At 37.1% G+C, this 20,284-nt stretch overlaps 2 protein-coding genes across 2 annotated transcripts in view; one reads left to right on the plus strand and one right to left on the minus strand.

The window, feature by feature from the left end:
* The window catches only part of LOC126707276 (7-deoxyloganetin glucosyltransferase-like), a 96,850-nt gene that overhangs the window by 55,579 nt on the left and 20,987 nt on the right, over positions 1-20,284 (plus strand). The gene's annotated exons all lie outside the window — the stretch shown is intronic.
* Positions 13,603-15,894, minus strand: LOC126707277 (uncharacterized). The gene is made up of 2 exons (XM_050406866.1): positions 15,341-15,894; positions 13,603-14,741 (listed from the first exon to the last, which is right to left on the minus strand). Exon 2 carries the CDS (start codon positions 14,739-14,741, stop codon positions 13,665-13,667), a length of 1,077 nt encoding a protein of 358 aa, XP_050262823.1. The 5' UTR covers positions 15,341-15,894; the 3' UTR covers positions 13,603-13,664.

The following is a 20,284-nucleotide window of genomic DNA, read 5'->3' on the forward strand; positions in this document are numbered from 1 at the left end:
TTTGAATTTCAAAAACTTTCTGAAATTTTTAACAAGATAGGCTACATCTTTGTCCACCATATCTTCTCCCGATGAGCCTTGATCTTCCACCTTCTCATTAATGGTCTTTAGAGCAAGGGATTTACTCTTCCGTTGATTTGGCAGCGACATCTCATAGGTCTGTAGAGAACCAACCAGCTCCTGTACCTTGATGTCGTCAAGATCCTTGCTCTCTTCAATAGCTGTCACCTTAGCACGAAAACTTTCCGGCAATGATCGAAGGATCTTCCTCACAATCTTTGAGTCCTCCATTTTCTCCCCCAAGTTAAACTTACTGACAACCACTTCGTTTAGCTTCCCATAGAAAGAGTCGAAAGACTCATCCTCACTCATCTTGAGCTCCTCAAACCGAGTGGTCAGCATTTGTAACTTGGTATCTTTCACTTTCTTCGTGCCTTCATAAGTTGTTTCCAGAATCTCCCATGCATCTTTGGCAATGATAATGTGAGAAATCCTGTGAAATTCATCTGGAGACACACCACAGAAAATAGCATTTAGTGCTTTACTGTTAGCATTAGATGCAGCAAGTGCTGCCTTATCCCATGTGGATTTGGCTGCCTCAGGTTTGGTCCAACCAATCTCAACAGCATCCCACACGGATTCATCAATAGAGCATAAAAAAGCTCTCATACGAACCTTCCAAAACGCATAATTACTTCCATCAAAATATGGAGGTGCATTAAGGGATTGAGACCTATCCATCTCAAAAAAGGGAGTCAAGGATCACACAAATGGTAATGAAACCAAACAGCAGTGTACCCGCTCTGATACCAATTGAAAGTTCAAAAACGTGTACAAAAACACTTTTGAACGTTTAGACCCCCAAAAACCAACTTAACCAACACAAGCAATATGTCAAACAACTAGTGTGCGGAAACTTAACATATGCTATAATATGGAATTGGTTAAACAACTATCTAAGCCATAACAAAATAAACCACAGCAGATAATGTAAAGGCAGAGATAGAGAGGAAGGAAGATGCAAACACAGAGATAACACCAGATATGTTATCGAAGAGGAAACCGAAGACCTCGGCGAAAAACCTCTCCGCCGCCCTCCAAGTGGTAATCAATCCACTAGAAAATACAGTTGGGATACAAGGACAGCAATAGACCCTCCAAGCCTAATCTACCCAATGCACCTAAGCCCTCCAAGCTTCTTGCTCCAACGAGGTTGCGCCGAACCTTTTTCTTTTCTAGCTTTCCGGATTCCGCTACTACACCGTAGCATCAACCAATGAAGATTGGCTCCTTCCTAACTGCTTCCCAGAACTCCAAACGACTGTCTCACAGAGATGATGATGGTGAGAACCAGGTTTGGTATAATGCCTCTCAAGGATTTGACAATGGAGAGGAAGAGAGTGAGGGAATTTGATGAGACTCTAAGGTAGAGATTGTGGGTGAAACAATCTGGTTTTTCTTTAGGGTTTCTCTCTCAAAATTCTCTCTGGAAGCTCTCTTTCAATCGTGGGTTAAAAGAGTATTTATACTGGAGTGAAGAGGAATGTGAAACGTCAGGTTTTTCCAAAACAGGGGTGGCTCGCGGCTTGACCTCGCGGCTTGACTAAGTCGCGAGTTCTAGTCGCGAGTTAACCGTATGGCCAGTTGTCCTGTTTTGTCCTGTAGTGCTCTAGCTAGCATGACTGTTCATCTTCCAGCATGCTTGGCACGTGTGCATCTTCTGGCGGGTTGAAGCCGCGAGTCCACCCGCGAGTCCCAGCCGCGACACTCTGTTTTCTTGCACACTCTTGAGCAAACTTCACTTTATCTCACTCACTACCCTTACAACAATCCCACCTAAATACAGGGTTTCTATATGCTGAATTACAAGCAAATTTGGCCCGGAATAAAGCCAATTAGATGATTGAATAATTTCAACCTTACAAAATAGGTTATAAATGGGTCATTTGTTTTGATATTTACATGACTTGTTAATGAAACAGGTTAAACGTATCGTGTTGCTCAACCTGTTTAACAAACAGGTAGTGTTAGAGTCGAGAATTCTTGATACTTCTACAAAACAAGTCGGGTACTCGGGTTTGGGTCAACCCATATAGCTAAATACTCATGGCTTAGCACGACAAGTACCCGATATGTGAATATGAATTGCCACCCCTGATGCCTAGCCTATTCATTGGGTTGGGAGCATGACAAATTCCTTTTTTTTTTTTAAAAAAAAAAAATTATGTATCGTGACTACTTACGTTGATATATTTTTTTTTTAAAAAAATAGAATCTGGTTTTATTTTTTTAAGTATTAATTTAGTTTTTAATTTTAGTATATTTTTAGTCTTGAATCAGCAAAATTGGTTAATTCAAATTTTGTCTCATCCTTTCAATCAAAATCCTGACTTTATCCTTGTGTTTGGGAGAATAAGTCTATACACATGTAAGAGTATAATTAGAACTCTGAACACCCCAAATAGTTATGTTCATTTTAAATTTTCAGTAAACAAGTTCATCCAATCTGTCAAAGTCCAAAATAATAATAATAATAATAATAATAATAATAATAATAATGGAATACCACTATTCAAATATATATTTGTACATCACATAGGATAACAACCAGTTATGTTCATTTTAAATATAATCAAACTAGTAAAAATTTAATTTAAACCAATCTTATGGGACAAATTTGTAGAGTCTATAGATAAAATGGAAATATGGTTATAAAAAAAATATATAAAATGAAAATATGAATAAATTATAATTATCTTTCTAATTATTATTGCCACCATCATCATTATATCGGTTCCCACCTTCATGCCATTTTTGCTGCCAATATTAGCCATTCAATTTTCAATTTTCCACCACCACACTATCGAGTCCAAGTCTTCTGTCCCACTCTTCTTGCTCTACTATATACTCTACAAATAAAAACATGCCACATGTCCATCTAATTTATTAAATGCTAAATTTATGCTTTATATTATTTCAATTTCCTAAAATAAATAAATAAATAACCCATCATATTTAGGTAATTAAAATAATAGAAGGCACAAGTTTAGCATTTAATAAATTAGATAGACATGTGGCATATTTTTATTTGTGGAATATATAGTGGAGCAAGAAGAATGTGATAGAAGATTTGGACTCCACACCATAGTTGCGTTCACTCCAACAATTAAAAAGCAATAAAGAATAAAATAATGTCATGGTTTCTATTTACGCATGACATTTCCGCAAATCTCTCTTTTTTTCTTTTTCAAAAAAAAAAAAAAAAAAAAAAAAAAAAAAAAAACTTTTACAATCAAACAGAATGATCTTTTCTCAGTCCAAAAGTTAGGCATATCCTGAACTCAACACAAAAAATCGAAAAATTTGGTGTTATTTTTATATTTAATTATATATATATATATATATATTATTTTAAAAGCTCATAAAAGTTGTAAGCAACTAGTCGCTAACCTATATTGTGCATAAGAACCTACCTATTTTTGAGATAAACTAAAATAATTTTATAAAATCTTAAATTGATTAAAAAATTACACCACCGCATGATTTGTTCTTGTATGACTTCAATTTGTGTTACAATTTTATAAATAAGTCATTGCTTGAACGTCTAATGACTTACAAATTTTTTTTTTAGACAGTTTCAAATACTGCAAAAATATAACTCAAAAGTTTAGATATTAAAACTTTTGAATAGCCAAAAAATATTAAAGAATAAGATGATTCAATGTTTAGAAATTATTGAAACAAAATATATACGATTAAATAATAGAGAAATATAAGAGAAAGATGAGTTACATTCAAAAGAATAATCCATACCTATAACTATTGAAATGAATTAAAAGATTCAGAACCTACAAATTATAGATAATATATATATATATGTGTGTGTGTGTGTGTGTGTGTGTGTGTGTGTGTGTGTGTGTGTGTGACTACTCAAATTCAGTTGTTAAAACTTCCAAAGTGTCATAAAAGATATATAATTAAAGAATAAGTTATTGAAAAAATTCAAAAAATATATGACTATTCAAAAAAGAAATATAAGAAAAAGAAAAAAATACACAAACCCATAAAACAATAAGTTATATATTTTAACAAGTCTAAACTTTAAACGAACCTTATCAGCATGTGGCCCATGCTAAAAAATGTTGAGTAGGAGCCCATGTTGAAATAATGCAAGCCATACCTCCTCTTAATATATCGTATATAATCTTTCTGCCTAAAAAATTAACATACTTTCATATCGTGAGGTGAAGTAAAGACATATGCAGTAGCAGCAACCTCAAATTGCAAAAGAGAGTCTGGTGGTTCACGTACAAATTTTTTTTTTTTTTTTTTAAATTGTACGTGAATCACCAAACTCTCTTTAGCCGTTTTTTACAAGATAAAAAAGCTTGCAATACATGAAGAACCATACTATATATATATATATATATATATATATTAACAAAGTAGAGGAGAAGAAAATAACAGAAAAAGAGCTCATACCTCTACTCTGTTTTTTAAAAAGAAAAAACAATATATATATAAATATATATATATATATGTATATATATTGGGGTTTGCACTGCTTTTATAGTATTCATGATTATCAACGTTTAAGTTTGAGTTTAAATTGGACTTGTTAGAAAGAAAGAATTTCACTCCTTATTAAGTTTGGACTAAACAAAAATAATTTTGTTTAAAAAAAATGATAATGATGAGTTTGATTTTAAGTTGGACTTGTTAGAGAGATAGAGTTTTTTTTTTTTTTTTTTTTTTTCTTTTTTTCTTTTTAATTGTCGAGAGATAGAGTTTCACTCCTTATTAAGTTTGAACTAAATAAAAATAATTTTATTTTAAAAAATAATAATAATGTGGTATGTTTGAGGGAGGTCAATAAAAAGTCAAAAATTTCAGTTATATATATATATAATATGAAGAGTTACAATTATAACTTAATTGAGCAATTTTAAGTTTTTGTTTGTTTGTTTGTTTGTTTGTTTGTTTGTTTTTTTTTTTTTTTTTTTTTTTTGGTTGAGAAACAGCCCTTTTAAAGTTAAAACGCAGTATTATTACCCGTTAAAACGTGTTTCGCATGGGGACATCGCAACTCAAATAATAATGGTTGTCATCCAATAAGCTTGATAGATAGGGCATGAGAACGTGAACAATATGGTCCAAGAGATTGACAAATTCTCCACGGTACTGTATTATAGTCTTGCATGGTCTCAATCTCACCTGTAAAGCAAGTGGCCATATATGCACCCAAAAATATCTATGCAGTAAACACAGACAAAATTGGCCTTTGCTCTTTTTAAAAAAAGCAATCCAGCATTTTATCCTTTTTCCTAAACTAATTAGAGAAATGCTCCTCTTTTGAAACTCGACTTTTTTAAAATTGAGTTTTAAAAAAAAAAAATTCTAGAGGCCTATAGTGGCATTTTAAGGATCCTATAGTAACGTTTTAAGTATCTATAAGGGCGTTTTGTAAATCGATCTTCATGAACTCAAGTTCAATATAAGTTTTTCCTTTTTTTTTTACCTATAACTCAAGTTTATGGAGCTCAAGTTACAAAACGCCACTATAGGCTTATTAAAACGTCACTATAGACTCCTAAAAACGACACTATAGGGCATAACTGGATTTTGAGAAAATCGAGTTTCAAAAGAGGGGCATTTCTCTAATTAGTTTGGAAAATGAGGCAAAATACTAGATTTTTTTTTTTAAAAAAAAAAGGACAAAGGTCAATTTTTTCCCAGTAAACATTGTCCAAAATGAGAAGAATTCTTTCTCTCTCAAAAAAAAAAAAAAAAAAAAAAAAAAAAAAAAAAAAAAAAAAAAAAACCATCATATTTTCCTTGACAATGATATCCTCTTTTTCTTTCACATTTCAAACAAATGATAGGTTCACATCCAAAAACAAAAAAACAAAAGCAAAAAAAAAAAATCATAGGTTAGGTGAAAGTTACTAGCATATATACTAATACCACATACAAACGAGGACAAAAGAAAAAAACGCTGAAGGCAAAGAAGAAAGCGAAGGTGAAGATGTTACACTTATAGAATGTGTTTAGATTTGATCCACGTCATTGTTCCCTCGTTCCCCTTCCCCGAGGAAAGAAGGCAAAGAAGAAAGCGAAGGATGAAGAAGGGAAGGATCTTTTTACTAAAATGATCTATGGTGAAGAAGACAGCAATAGTAAGGTCACTCTCTCTGGTTTGTTGAATTTCATAGATGGATTTTGGTCGGCTATTGGAGGGGAGAGGATCATTGCTTTCACCACCAATTATTTGGAAAAGCTTGATCTAGCTCTCATTAGGAGGGGAATATGGACAAGCACATAGAATTGTCTTATTGTGGCTTTGAAGCATTCAAGGTGTTTGCCAAAAAATACTTGGGTATTGACTCACACCCTTTGTTTGCGACTATTGGCCACTTGTTGGAGGAAACCAATATTACTCCATACAGATTTTTATTTTTTTATTTTAATTCCGATTTTTTTTTTTTAAAAAAAAAAAAAGAGAGAGGGAAAAACGGCGTTGTTTTAGTGACATTAATGGTAGCCCATGACTGGGGTTTAACGGAATCCTACATTGACAAAAATTGAAAGTTAGAGGACTAAATTGATAAAATTGAAAATTAGAGGACTGAAATGAAAAAGAGTGAAAGCTAGAGGGTCAGTTTTGCATTTTTGCCTTAATTTAAAGTTAGGTCAATTGAATATCTAGTGAGGAAAAATGTTTTTTCTCTTCAAATTTGTTAGGACATATGTGATTCAATGTTAGGAACATATGTCAACATTTTATGTAATTAGCTAATCATTTGATAAAACGCATTTTACTTGTAATTAGGTAGATCTAGGATGTGTTTAATGCTTCAAGAAATAAGGTTTCAAGTTCAAGTGTTAAAACCATCCAAGTTTGTCCAAGAATCAAGTGAGAAAGTACAATATTTTAAAGCTTGACAGTTAGCTTGATAGCTAGATCTATCGAGATTTAAAAGCTGCTGAAGCCCGTGGCTTGACAGCTAGCTCGATAGATGGCTATCTATCAAGGTTTATGAAGTTCAGTTTTTCAAGCAGATTTTCATCCAATCTATGAATATATGTTTGGACTTTCTTTTCTCATAACCTTAAACATATATAAGGATTATTTTGAGGGTCGTAAAAGGTTGCACAAAAGCAAATTCCACAAGTGTGAAGAAAGGTGTGAACGGAAACCTAGTTTGCCCTAGTTCTTGAAGAAGCTATTGTGTTTGTGCACGATAGGGTTTTGTGACCAAGCAACTTCATGATCTTCATTGTGTGATGAGCTGAAGAATTTTGTAGCCAACATCCTTCTCAAGTTGGTGATCAAGTCGGGTACTGGGATCCGCGCAATTGGTTAGTCATGTATTGAGAGCCGTGCATTGAAAAAGAGAGATTGTCACTACAGAATAAGTATAATTGGGTATTGGGGTAGGGGTTCAACTGTAGGTTGGTATAAGGTATTGGGATTCCTTTACTTGTAATCGTTTGTTTTGATAATAGTAGATTCTCGGGAGTGGTGACCTCAAATCATCTGGTGGGGTTTTTGCCGTGTAAGTTTTCTCCATTCGTAAACAAATCACCATGTCAATTTATTTTCTGTTGCATACTTTAGTTAATTGGTGATTTGTTTGTGCTACTGTGTGCTATCATGCGCTTTGCATGTTAATTTGATTAATTAATAAACTTGACTAATTAATCAATTAATTCATCACAAGAGGTCAATTCGTCGTTGGCCTATCAAGTGGTATCAAAGTAGACACACTCTGATTAGGTTAATTTCTGTTGTGTGATCCATTAGCTCCTGTTTGTTATATATAGAAGATAGTCTCTTATTGTACCTCATTTATTTGATGGCACTAACTATGCATACTGGAAAGTATGCATGGGAGCTTTCTTGTAGTCTTTGGATGAGAAAGTGTGGCAAGTTGTGGAGATAGGCTGGATTAAGCCTACAGAAGCGCCGACCGACTGGGATGATGCTAAGATCAAGGTGGAAAACTTCAACAACAGGGCATTGAATGCACTATTCAGTGCAGTCATGAATGAGGAGTTCAAAAAGATATCTTCCACTGAAACTACAAAGGAAGCATGGACCATCCTCCAAACAACCTATGAAGAAACCAAGGTTGTCAAGGATTCAAAACTTTAGAGGCTCACTACCAGTTTTGAAGAGATCAAGATGGAGGAGGATGAGTCATCTAATGAGTTCTATCCCATGCTCAAGGACATAGTAAACTTAACTTTTAATTTTGAGGAAACCATTCCTGAACCCAAGATTATGACAAAAGTGCTCAGATCTCTACTCGAGAGATTCCACGCCAAGATCATTGCCATTGAGGAATCAAAGGACATTGACAAAATTCCTTTGATAGAGTTGGTTGGCAATTTGCAGCCTTATGAGTTAGGTTTGACGAGGATAGGGAAATCAAGCAAGAGCAAGATCATGGCTTTGAAAGTTGAGAGTAGTGACATGAATGAGTCTTCAGACGATGAAGATTCTAAGATGAAGTCTTACATCAACAGGCAATTCAAGAAGTTCATGAAGAATGCCAATGCAAAGGGCTTCGACAAGGATAGTAGACAATTGAGTTCTTCTTAATCTAAGAGCCAAGACAAAGGGAAGAAGGATGCTAGGGATGGTGGTCAGTACACTATTCCCTTAGGACCAAAGTGCTTTAGGTGTCAAGGTTTCGATCATATGAAACACGAGTGTCCTACTTATCTCAAGACCATTAGGAAGAGCAAGGCACTTGCTGCTACCTTGAGCAACACTGAGCTTAAGGATAACTCCGATAATAAGGATGACGGAATCCTAAATGCCTTCACTGCCACTGTAGATCTTACTAAGGGGATTGTTGAAGATATGGATGAAGAAAAGGAATTAGTGGAGTCTAAGTTTGATAAGATGGATAAACAAGACGACATCAACACACCCTATTCAAAGTTATACAAGGTCTCAAAAAAAACATGAGAAATTGTATAGGTTGGCCATCAATAAACTTAGTGATGTGGAGCTCGAGCGAGTTGAAATCTCTATAAAGTTTGATGAAGCAAATTAGACTATTAGAGTATTAAGATTTGAGAATAATTTCTTGGCTAAGAAGACCAAGAAGCTTGAGATAGAACTGTTCTAAGTTAGAGCTCAGCTAGAAAGGACTTTAAGCACTAAGCTCAATGAGATGCTCAGTCTTCAGAAATCGGCTTCCAATCGAACTAGTTTAGAGTATGATTTCTCTTCTCCTAGTATTGCTTCTACTTGTGCTACTGTTTTTGTTCTTCCTGCTAATAATATTGAAATTAAGAACAATGATGTTAAAAATGAATTAGCTAGTGAGAACACAGATAAGGTTAAATTTATCTTAGGAGCACCCCCTAAACTTGATAAGAAAGAGATTAAAAACCCTAGGGCTAAGAAGGGAAACTCTCAAAAGTCTAGGGAGAAAAAGCAGCACTTCTGTCATCACTGTGGAGCAGCTAGACATACTCGACCTAATCGCTACAAGTGACTAGCCACTCAAAAAAGCAATAGCATGATTGCGTCAAGAGATTAGAATCAGTTTCCATCCTTTTTTGCTCTTCTCGGAGATCTTCTCAAAACCCTAATGTTCCTTTCGAACTCGAATGAGTTTAACTCTTCCCCCTTACTACCGAATCAAGGTTTGCTAAACAGAAAGGCTCTTCCAAGGTGTGGAAGGAAAAAGGCTCTGAGTGATTTTGTCACTTATTCTCTCTCCCTTTCGTGTTTTTTGTGTTTTGCGTTACTTGTGTGTTTAGCTTTTTATTTTGAGTTAGTCTAGTTTTATGCATTGATTTGTTTTGTTCAACATGTTTTTGTTTGTTTATTTTTTTTTTTTCAATTTTGCTTTATTTTTTTTTCATTAAAAAAAATTGAAAAATCAGAAAAATACAAAAACAGTGTGTGTGTACATTGATACTTGTGTACCTTGGATGGCCATTAAAACAAATTTTTCTAAACTTTGTATCTTTTGTAACTTAGATGAGCATCTCTATGCACAACTAAGCAAGTGAGTTTTGTGGCTTGTGTTTGTGATGAGTAAGATTAAGTAATCTCTTATACTTAACACTTATATCACTTTTTTTGATAGGAAGGACTAGAAAATCCTAAGAGAAAGGCATAAATAACCATCTCACTACTGTTCCTAGCCAATCATGAAATGCTATTTGTATGCTTTGGCATAGTAAAAGTGGAATGTCAAATGCTTAACATAATTGGGTATTTCTTTTCTTTCTCTTATATGCCTATGCATGGTTTGCTTAAAAGAAAAATATGTAAAGAAAAATAAAAGCAAAAATATCAAAATGCTTTATATATAATTGCAAGCATGTATTCTGGGAGATGTGGGAATTATAGGATGTACCTTGAAGGTGATAGTCCCCATCAAACAGTTATAATTGTGTGTGAGTTAAAGTGATTTTCTCATATCTCAAATCATCATAACATGAAGACATTTATGCAATCTTGCGATGTTTTTCACACACAACACGCAATATTCTTTACTACTTTTGATACATGTGTAAGTATAATGTGATTTGGCTAATACAAGGAATACTTTATGTTAATGTATGCTCACTAAACTATCTTAACTTGTTTTTGAAATATAAAATTAGTTAGACTTGTTTAGTGTGTGTGTGTGTGTGTGTGTGTGTTTTGGGATCTATGTGCTTGCATTTTTCTTGATTGAGAGATGTTTTTGAGAGATTAAAATGTTTTTGGATCCTTGGTTGAATTGCATGTTTGATTACATTCATGTCTTTGTTTTTCTCTTCTTGAAAAATTGTTTTTAAGCAATCTCAAGAGCTCCTCAACACCTCTCAATGGCTGGCTTATTTATCGAGCTCTTCAACTTCTTTTTATAGCAATCTCGATAGCTTCTCGATAGCTCCTTGATCCATCGAGAAAGTTTCTGTCTCCTTGATAGCTATTCGATAGCTCCTTGATCCATTAAGCATGTTTTTACTGTGGACACCTCTGGACACCTACTCGATAGTTGTATCTCTTCATGCCTTTAAAACTCGACACCTCTCAACACTTCTCGATCTGTCGAGAATTCTGAAACTTCTATATATACGTGCTTCACGATTTTTGTCTCATTTCTCTTTTATCTCTCTCGATAGACAAACTTCTCTCTCACTCCCAAACTCTTCTCACTCAACCCCTTCATCTTCCTTACTCATTCTTTGGCCTTTTCATTGCATATTTCACATGTATGATTTCTTTTTTCTCAAGCCTTTAATCATACATTTCATCCATTCTAACCTAGATTTGGGGATTTGTTGAAAAATTTGGGGTTTTGCAAAATCAAAGAGGTTTTTGCAAAACTTTTGGCATGGGCTTTGTGAAAATGGTTCAAAATCATCATGCATTGCATCTTATTTGCAATATAACAATGTTTTATTGATGATTGTTGTGTGTTTACTTTGTTGAACTGATTGTGTGTTGGTATGATTGGATTGGGCTAAGCCCATGATGTGTTTACTATTGCATATCACATGCTCTTGCATTTTCATGCATACGTACCTTACATTCTCTATATTCTTTTATATTGATTGTGTTTGGTGCTTTTCTATGTGTTTTTCTCTCTCTTGTTTACGTTAGTTGCTTCATGGTACCTAAACGTAAATCTACTTTGTCTTGGAACCCTCTTCGTTCTGGGGCATCCACTTCTTCTGACCTTACTCCCTTACACGTCCAGTTCCGTGATGAGAAGACCAAAATGGACTTCTTTGAGAACTGAAAGTTCAAAAACGTGTACAAAAACACTTTTGAACGTTTAGACCCCCAAAAACCAATTAAATCAACACACGCAATATGTTAAACAATAGTGTGCGGAAACTTAACATATGCTATAACATGGTATTGATTAAACAACTATCTAAGCCACAACAAAATAAACCACAGCAGATAATGTAAAGGCAGAGATAGAGAGGAAGGAAGATGCAAACACAGCGATAACACCAGATATGTTATCGAAGAGGAAACCGAAGACCTCGGCGAAAAACCTCTCCGCCGCCCTCCAAGCGGTAATCAATCCACTAGAAAATATAGTTGGGATACAAGGACAGCAATAGACCCTCCAAGCCTAATCTACCCAATGCACCTAAGCCCTCCAAGCTTCTTGCTCCAACGAGGTTGCGCCGAACCTTTTTCTTTTCTAGCTTTCCGGATTCCGCTACTACACCGTAGCATCAACCAATGAATATTGGCTCCTTCCTAACTGCTTCCCAGAACTCCAAACGTCTGTCTCACAGAGATGATAATGGTGAGAACCAGGTTTGGTATAATGGCCTCTCAAGGATTTGACAATGGAGAGGAAGAGAGTGAGGGATTTTGATGAGACTCTAAGGTAGAGATTGTGGGTGAAACAATCTGGTTTTTCTTTAGGGTTTCTCTCTCAAAATTCTCTCTGGAAGCTCTCTTTCAAACGTGGGTTAAAAGGGTATTTATACTGGAGAGGAGTGGAATGCGAAACGTCAGGTTTTTCCAAAACAGGGGTGGCTCGCGGCTTGACCTCGCGGCTTGACTAAGTCGCGAGTTCCAGTCGCGAGTTAACCGTATGGCCAGTTGTCCTGTTTTGTCCTGTAGTGCTCCAGCTAGCATGACTGTTCATCTTCCAGCATGCTTGGCACGTGTGCATCTTCTGGCGGGTTGAAGCCGCGAGACCAGTCGCGAGTCCCAGCCGCGACACTCTGTTTTCTTGCACACTCTTGAGCAATCTTCACACTATCTCACTCACTACCCTTACAACAATCCCACCTAAATACAGGGTTACTAAATGCTGAATTACAAGCAAATTTGGCACGGAATAAAGCCAATTAGATGGTTGAATAAATTCAACCTTACAATCTCCCCCTTTGGCTATTCCGTGACAAAACCCTAAAACAGACTCTAGACTTAACATGTGAGTTGGGAACAGTTGATCAAAACTCACTCACACCTAATTCTAGAAGCTGTGAAGCACTTGAATCATATGAACAAAAACTCCTGAAACACAACAATACACCATGATCATTGTAAGCAGAAAATTATAAATGCATATGAAACAGGCAATATGAGATCAAGCATAAGATGAAGTTAATAAACAAACCATGGCTTGATCAACCAGGTGAACACCACAAGGTAGTGATCACAGTGTTCATTCACACTTGGAATGAACACAAGGACATACAAGTTAACAAGCACAAGGCAAGACACTTGTATGTACAACACTCAACCAATGCATAGCACACAGGGCATATGCATCTAGGAACAATCCTACAAGGGCACAAGAGTGACAGTACATAAACCACAATGCAGAACATTTGGATTTAAAATACTGATTTCACATAGCATAAAGGCTGCACTTAAGCATGGTACATACCACAAGGCCTACAAAGCTATGCATAAAACATAAACCCTCAAAGCTTACAAAAGCATATGGGTACAAATACAACAAGAACCTGAATAACATCATCAAACATATATAAAAGTTTTATCCAAGAATATATGAAAAGAGTTAGAAACAGTTTATACACCAAATCCCAGTGTATTAAAAACAAAAAAAATATAAAAACACTAATTACTCCCCCTCAAGAGCTGCTTTTCTGCTTCAATTATCAATGAACTCTCTCCCCCTTTTTGACATGGAATGGCCAAAGGGTCACTGGTCATGCTGAGTTGTGAAGCTGTCAAGTGTAGCAGCCAAGACATCAATATGGTCTTGCATGGCTCTCATTCTGTCAGAATGCTCAGTCTGGACTGCCCTGATCCCATCAAGCCTTTCCAGAATGATCTGGAAAGCATCTGGAGGTGCATCTGCAGAAGTTGAAGCTCTGGACCTCTTGCCACTCCTCCTTGGTGTTGAGGTGGATGCATGCCCTGCTGTCTCTGCATCAGTCTCCATTGGGACTTCCTCTCCTTCATCACCTTCATCTTCTTCTCCTGGAAGCCTAACACTGATCCTTTTGCAGGTAAGTTTGTTGATTGCAGAGGGTGTAGACATGTGACTGATGTCTTGAGGAATTTGAACACCCTTCCTTCGAAAAATCCTCATTAGGAGACTAGGAAAGATCAGTTTTGGTCTAGATGTTGTTCTTGTCTCATCCACAATGATGTCAAAGATGTGGGAACTTATATCTATGAAGTTCTTCTCTTTGAGATCCATCAGAAAAATTGCTCTAGCACAATTGATTGTGGTCAACTTCCTAATAGGATAAAGGTTAAACATCATGATTATGGTTAGAACCCTCATGTCCACTGGAAAGGCAGTGGTATTCAAACACTTCCCTTCTCTCTGCCCACCTATTCTCTGTTGAACTGTTTCAATAGAGACACTCCTATCCTTGAAATTGACAAACTCCTCATCATCCAAACCCTCAAGCCCTAGTACATCATCTATGACATGTGCATCCAAGATGAATTCTTTCCCCCGAACCCAGCAATTTAACTCATTCTCCTTTATCACAGCATTTGAATAAAATTCTCTAATCAGAGGTTCACACACCAAAGGAAAATCACTTAAAAGTTTGTCCCATCCTCTTCCTTCAAAACAACTGGGAATAAAAGTTTGCCTTAAATCATCCAAATCCACAAATCTCTCTTGAATGATTCCTGCATTCAAGAAGTTATCCTTGTATCTCTCAAAATGATGAACTGACCTAAACAATCTAGGATCCATCTTAAGTCTTTTGTCAGCTTTCTTCGCAGTAGATTTCTTCTTCTGGGGTGAAGGGGCCATCTGTGAACAATCAGAAAAGGCCACAACAACATATAACAATATATGTGCACAACCAGTTAGTACCATGTATTTAACAGAGAAAGATATCAATCAAACAATGTGAACTTCAAACAGTTAACCAGCAAGCAATTTAGTTCAACCATATAGATAAACTAATCCTAGGATAGGAAACACATGAACAACATGGTGAAGCCATCCTGAAGGCAGATGAAGGACATTGAGGCAGAAAAAAATGATAAGACAAACAAATAATATATAGAACCTAACATGGTCTTCCCACAGATTATCAAACAAAGACATGCACATCTTGCAAAGGAAAAACTCACAACCTCAACAGAACCAATAGTAACATCTCAACAGCTCAAAGTTCAGATTGAATATGAAAGGAAAACTTAGCTAAGCACAAGAGCAATAGGACAATGACTATCATTAACACAACCTCATTAACACAACCTATAACAACAGAATCCACAAGCTAAGCAAGAACAAATAGCAGAGACCGAACCACAAACCCATTTCAAAAACACAATCAAATGCGAAAAATCAAGGGTAAAAGCACAAAATCAAGTAGAAAAGAGTGAAAATCAGAAAACCCATACCTGGAACTCGACGATTTTGGGCTGTAAGGATGCAACACAAGAGATTGGAAAAGGGAGCACGGAGTGTTTGGGAGGGAGAGTGTTTAGAGAGAAGATGAACAGTTACAAAAATTCGAGGGAAAAACTGAAAAAGTTTAAAAACTGCTCCTGTTTCTGCAAAACACGCGATTTTCGCGACTGGTTCAAGTCGCCACACAGTCGCCAGATCAAGCCGCCAAAGCACTCAAGAGGAAAATTTTGAAAAATTTGTCTAAGTGTTTTTCGCGACTGGAAGGTCTACCCGCGAGTGAGTCGCGAGCTGAGCCGCGAAAATCTCTGAGTGAATCTCGCGACTGGACCTTCCACTCGCGAACAAGTCGCCAAAATTGACCAGCAAAGATGCGACTGAGGCTCGCGACTTGACACACCCGCGACTGAGCCGCCAAAACAGGGCAAAACTGTATTTTTGAAATTTTTCAGATTTTTTCAGCAAAACACTTTCCAAAAACACCTAAAACACTCAAAAATCTTTTTGTGCTTGAATTAACAAAGATTGAGTAAGTGAAAACACATTTTATCAAGTACAATCACACAAATGAATATGGCATTTATCAAACATAAACTTGTGTGTTGTGTGTGGATATCAACAATGAAATAGTCCTTTGTCTAATGAGAAGCTTCAATGATCAATTCAAACAAGGCATACACAATTAGCACTAGATCATGTGACCAATCTCAATTACAGAAATATGAATATATGACTTCCCACACATCTTGATAACATAACTAGGAGCCTTTCATTTGACTCCACTTTCAGCCATAACAATTGATCTTTTGAGGCAATCATCTCTCATTGTAAGAGGGATATATAACATTTTTCTTAGAAGAACAGGCCTTTGGCCCTTTTTGAAAGAAATTTCACTTTTAATATAAAGTCGCTTACCCTTTTTCCTAGTCAAATACTAGAATGTGCGACAGGCTTTTGCAGCTCAATATCTCTTTTCATTTGGAGATTTACATTTAGTGAGCTCTTTTTAGCAAAAAAATAAAAAATGGGAAGAGATATAGACACAAATCTATGCATGTTTCAAGATCGACATAACCATTCACTAATCATTCATGACAAGCTTGAAGATCTATTTACAACAATCACATAGATTTCAAGATTTTTCCCATAGTGATATTAGTGCATGAAAACAAGTAATGTTCGAGAATGCACACAGCCATTAGCACAAAGGTACAAGGCAAAACGAGTTTTAAGACAAAACTCAACAAAGTCAATCAAGTGTTTTGATTTTCAAATTCTTTATGTAATTTTTGGATTTTTGACTCAAGAAACAAAAAGATTGATAAAACACAATTAAGAAATATTCACAAACAAACAACCAAAATCAAACAAAAACAGCAAGCATACCAAACAAACATAGTCACAAAGCATAGGAAGTATTAATGCATGGACATGTTGTAATGCTTATGCATGAGTACCCCTTTTCACCCACACGTCACTTGCGTTTGGGGTGATTTCCTTAAAGGATTGGGTACGGGAGTTAGGGCTCTCAAACCTTCGTGAGAAGCTTTCCAAGCAGTTGGTGAAAGCACCAATCATCTTCATCACGTCCATCATTCCGGGATCTCCATTTTGCTCTCTAGGTTGATCCCCTGCCCAAGTTCTCCTATCAATTCTTGGTCCTCCTGACCTTTGAGGAGTAGCACTGTTCTTTGCTCTCAGCTTTTGGCAATTCGGTCGAGTGTGCCCTTGAAGTCCGCAATAATGGCACACATACATTCCTCTAGGACCTCTTTGTGGTCGAGGACGTGACTTGGCACGTGACTCAGACCTGCCCACATACTGATTACGATGATTCAGCATCCGTTGGTCCACCACATTCTTCTTCTCCTCCACCTCAAGCTTCACACCAATAGGATCAGCTGCAACTGGATCTTTGGCTTTGACAAACTTCACTTCTTTGGTGACATTTCCAGTTGAACTACTTCCTCCGCTATATCCCAGTCCGGATTTGTCTGAGAAGCTCTTTTGAGAAGATATAACATCGTCAAGCTTCTTGGTAGTGACCCTCTCTATTTTTGCATTTGCTTGAACAACCTCACTTTCAAGAAATCTCACTTTAGTGTAGGCTTCGGACAGCTCACCATTAAGAGTTTCAATCTCGCATTTGGCCTCCCTATACCGGATTAGGAGACTTTTGTAGTCCTCCTCAGCCTTCTTCATCTTTCTCACAGCAGCCTTGGCCACCCTTGTGTATTCACCAGATTTCTCCAAAAGTGAGTTGTAATTTTCTTGAAGGGTAGCTGTGCTTTCTTCTTCTTCAACTTCCGATTCTTCAACAATTCCTAGTGAGTCATCCTCACTATGTTCTCCAAGGTCTTGAACAAGCAAATTCAATTCATCCGAAGACTCAACATGAGCAATAGTCATGAAGGCTGAATAGTTCCCTTCTCCATCACAGCTCTCTTCAGATTCTGAGTCGGATGAGTCTGAATCACTCAAGGTCGTGGCATACACCTTGCCTTTTGATTTCAAATAATTAGGGCATTCCCTCTTGAAGTGTCCATGCCCGTTGCATTCAAAACAAGTAACACCTTGTGTGGATTGGGATTCTTTTCCATCTTTCCTCTTGAAATCCCTCTTCTCCCTTCCAGAATTTTGGAAATTTCTCTTATCATCAAATTTTCCATTGTTTTTGAATTTCAAAAACTTCTTGAAATTTTTAACAAGATAGGCTACATCCTTGTCAACCATATCTTCTCCTGACGAGCCTTGATCTTCCACCTTCTCATTAACGGTCTTTAGAGCAATGGATTTACCCTTCCGTTGATTTGGCAGCGACATTTCATAGGTCTGTAGAGAACCAACCAGCTCCTGCACCTTGATGTCGTCAAGATCCTTGCTCTCTTCAATGGCTGTTACTTTGGCACGGAAGCTTTCCGGCAATGATCGAAGGATCTTCCTTACAATCTTAGAGTCCTCCATCTTCTCCCCCAAGTTAAACTTACTGACAACCACTTCATTTAACTTCCCATAGAACGAGTCGAAAGACTCATCCTCACTCATCTTGAGTTCCTCAAACCGAGTGGTCAGCATTTGTAACTTGGTATCTTTCACCTTCTTCGTGCCTTCATAAGTTGTTTCCAGAATCTCCCATGCAACTTTGGCAATGGTAATGTGAGAAATCCTGTGAAATTCATCTGGAGACACACCACAGAAGATAGCATTTAGTGCTTTACTGTTAGCATTAGATGCAGCAAGAGCTGCCTTATCCCATGTGGATTTGGCTGCCTCAGGTTTGGTCCAACCTATCTCAACAGCATCCCACACGGATTCATCAATAGAGCATAAAAAAGCTCTCATACGAACCTTCCAAAATGCATAGTTACTTCCATCAAAATATGGAGGTGCATTAAGGGATTGAGACCTATCCATCTCAAAAAGAAAGGGAGTCAAGGATCACACAATGGTAATAAAACCAAACAGATGTGTACCCGCTCTGATACCAATTGAAAGTTCAAAAACGTGTACAAAAACACTTTTGAACGTTTAGACCCCCAAAAACCAATTAAATCAACACACGCAATATGTTAAACAATAGTGTGCGGAAACTTAACATATGCTATAACATGGTATTGATTAAACAACTATCTAAGCCACAACAAAATAAACCACAGCAGATAATGTAAAGGCAGAGATAGAGAGGAAGGAAGATGCAAACACAGCGATAACACCAGATATGTTATCGAAGAGGAAACCGAAGACCTCGGCGAAAAACCTCTCCGCCGCCCTCCAAGCGGTAATCAATCCACTAGAAAATATAGTTGGGATACAAGGACAGCAATAGACCCTCCAAGCCTAATCTACCCAATGCACCTAAGCCCTCCAAGCTTCTTGCTCCAACGAGGTTGCGCCGAACCTTTTTCTTTTCTAGCTTTCCGGATTCCGCTACTACACCGTAGCATCAACCAATGAATATTGGCTCCTTCCTAACTGCTTCCCAGAACTCCAAACGTCTGTCTCACAGAGATGATAATGGTGAGAACCAGGTTTGGTATAATGGCCTCTCAAGGATTTGACAATGGAGAGGAAGAGAGTGAGGGATTTTGATGAGACTCTAAGGTAGAGATTGTGGGTGAAACAATCTGGTTTTTCTTTAGGGTTTCTCTCTCAAAATTCTCTCTGGAAGCTCTCTTTCAAACGTGGGTTAAAAGGGTATTTATACTGGAGAGGAGTGGAATGCGAAACGTCAGGTTTTTCCAAAACAGGGGTGGCTCGCGGCTTGACCTCGCGGCTTGACTAAGTCGCGAGTTCCAGTCGCGAGTTAACCGTATGGCCAGTTGTCCTGTTTTGTCCTGTAGTGCTCCAGCTAGCATGACTGTTCATCTTCCAGCATGCTTGGCACGTGTGCATCTTCTGGCGGGTTGAAGCCGCGAGACCAGTCGCGAGTCCCAGCCGCGACACTCTGTTTTCTTGCACACTCTTGAGCAATCTTCACACTATCTCACTCACTACCCTTACAACAATCCCACCTAAATACAGGGTTACTAAATGCTGAATTACAAGCAAATTTGGCACGGAATAAAGCCAATTAGATGGTTGAATAAATTCAACCTTACAAGAACTTTTCTAGACGAGGCATTTATTTAGAATGCCAAGTCATTTTGTTAGACTTCTTTAACATTGACCTACCCATTGTCATTCACAGTAGGGGTTGGGAGTCACTGTATAACGTCTCGATCACATGTCCATTCGTGCTTATTTAGGAGTTCTACTCCAACATGCATGGATTTGATTATTCAGTACCTCTCTTTGTTACTCGCATTTGAGGTACGCGCATCGTGGTCACTTCGGATATTGTATCCAAGGTGTTCCATGTCCCGAGGGTAGAGCGTCATGACTACCCTGGTTGTGAGCATCTGAGGACTGTGTCCAAAGACAAGCTCATATCTTCTTTT

This window comes from Quercus robur, chromosome 11 (assembly GCF_932294415.1).
Source record: "Quercus robur chromosome 11, dhQueRobu3.1, whole genome shotgun sequence".
NCBI classification, from domain to species: domain Eukaryota; kingdom Viridiplantae; phylum Streptophyta; class Magnoliopsida; order Fagales; family Fagaceae; genus Quercus; species Quercus robur.